Source organism: Triticum dicoccoides, unplaced genomic scaffold (assembly GCF_002162155.2).
Source record: "Triticum dicoccoides isolate Atlit2015 ecotype Zavitan unplaced genomic scaffold, WEW_v2.0 scaffold133966, whole genome shotgun sequence".
NCBI classification, from domain to species: Eukaryota; Viridiplantae; Streptophyta; class Magnoliopsida; order Poales; family Poaceae; genus Triticum; species Triticum dicoccoides.
This window is the reverse complement of record NW_021194635.1, coordinates 578-1,871: the sequence shown is the minus strand read 5'-3', so window position 1 is coordinate 1,871 and position 1,294 is coordinate 578. Positions and strand designations below refer to the sequence as shown.

Sequence of the window (1,294 nt, the reverse complement as noted above, 5' to 3'; positions counted from 1 at the left end):
AGAGCTAGAAATAAGACCTGAATCACATCACATAGTGCTGACTGCTGAGCGTCGACACAAGCTTCTTGTCCATTCTGGAGTCCTCCTTCGCAACTTGTCTATCTCTTTGGCGTTTCCTGGAGCCCTCCGCACGGTGGCCTCCACGTCCGCGTAGTCGCTGCCTCGCTCCACGTAGAGGGTAATTCATGGCCGGGAGCAGTTCGCGACGTGGGCATCGCCGCGGCCACCGTGCCCACCTCGTCACGGGTTGGCTCTCGAGGAGCACGGCCTATAAATTGTGCCCACTCTCTCGGAACAATACATCATCAAACACTCAGCGACACAACAACAATCAGAACTGTACTAGCCATCATCTTTGCCTGTTGCAGCATCTGTAGCTTTTTTCTGTCCTTTCGTGCATCTTCCGTCCGCGGCTGATCAATGGCGACTGTGATGGCCATGGGCTCCTTCGCCGGTGCCGCCGTCCTGCCGCGGGGCTCGGCTGGCCGCTTCGGCGCCCGGTCTCTGCCAGCGCTGGGCCGACGCACCCTCATCGTCAGGGCACAGACAAACAAACCCAAGACGAGCACCTCAATCTGGAACGCGCTGGCGTTCAGCGGCCCTGCGCCGGAGCGAATCAACGGGCGCCTTGCCATGGTAGGCTTCGTGACGGCGCTTGCGGTGGAGGCAGGGCGCGGCGACGGGCTCCTCTCGCAGCTCGGCAGTGGCACCGGGCAGGCGTGGTTCGCCTACTGTGTGGCGGTGCTGTCCGTGGCGTCACTGGTGCCGTTGCTCCAGGGCGAGAGCGCCGAGGGCAGAGCCGGCGCCATCATGAACGCCAACGCGGAGCTCTGGAACGGCCGCTTCGCCATGCTCGGCCTCGTCGCGCTCGCCGCCACCGAGATCATCACCGGCGCGCCTTTTATCAACGTGTAAACTAGCTTTGTTGTCTCGACCGGATAACACAACCTGTAGCTAGTACTAGTAGGACATGTAAATGATGAGAGCTGATCATCCTTGTATTCTTTGCAGTACTACTAATTAAAGACTGTTCATAAAAATGGTGATAGTTCAAGGCATTGGTGGAAGAGTTTGCTATATCGGCTAGCAGGGACTCGCTCGTGTATATATGGGGTGCATGGTCAGGATTTACATTATGGTTAGTTTGGTTGTGGTAGACTTGATCCATACAAAAACTATACAAGACATAGATCAAATCCTACACTAACCGAACCAGAATATACAACAACTACTAACAAACTATACACGCACGTAATACGTAAAGGCATCTCAAACATCCCCCTTGTATGCTGTT

The 1,294-nt window shown here is 55.6% G+C and overlaps 1 protein-coding gene across 1 annotated transcript; it reads left to right on the top strand.

Annotated features, from left to right (window-relative positions):
* Nucleotides 1-288: 288 nt before the first annotated feature.
* On the top strand, nt 289-1,077 carry LOC119343606 (low molecular mass early light-inducible protein HV90, chloroplastic-like). Its single transcript, XM_037614477.1, has one exon. The coding sequence runs from the start codon at nt 421-423 to the stop codon at nt 913-915; it is 495 nt and encodes a 164-aa protein (XP_037470374.1). The 5' UTR covers nt 289-420; the 3' UTR covers nt 916-1,077.
* Nucleotides 1,078-1,294: the final 217 nt, after the last annotated feature.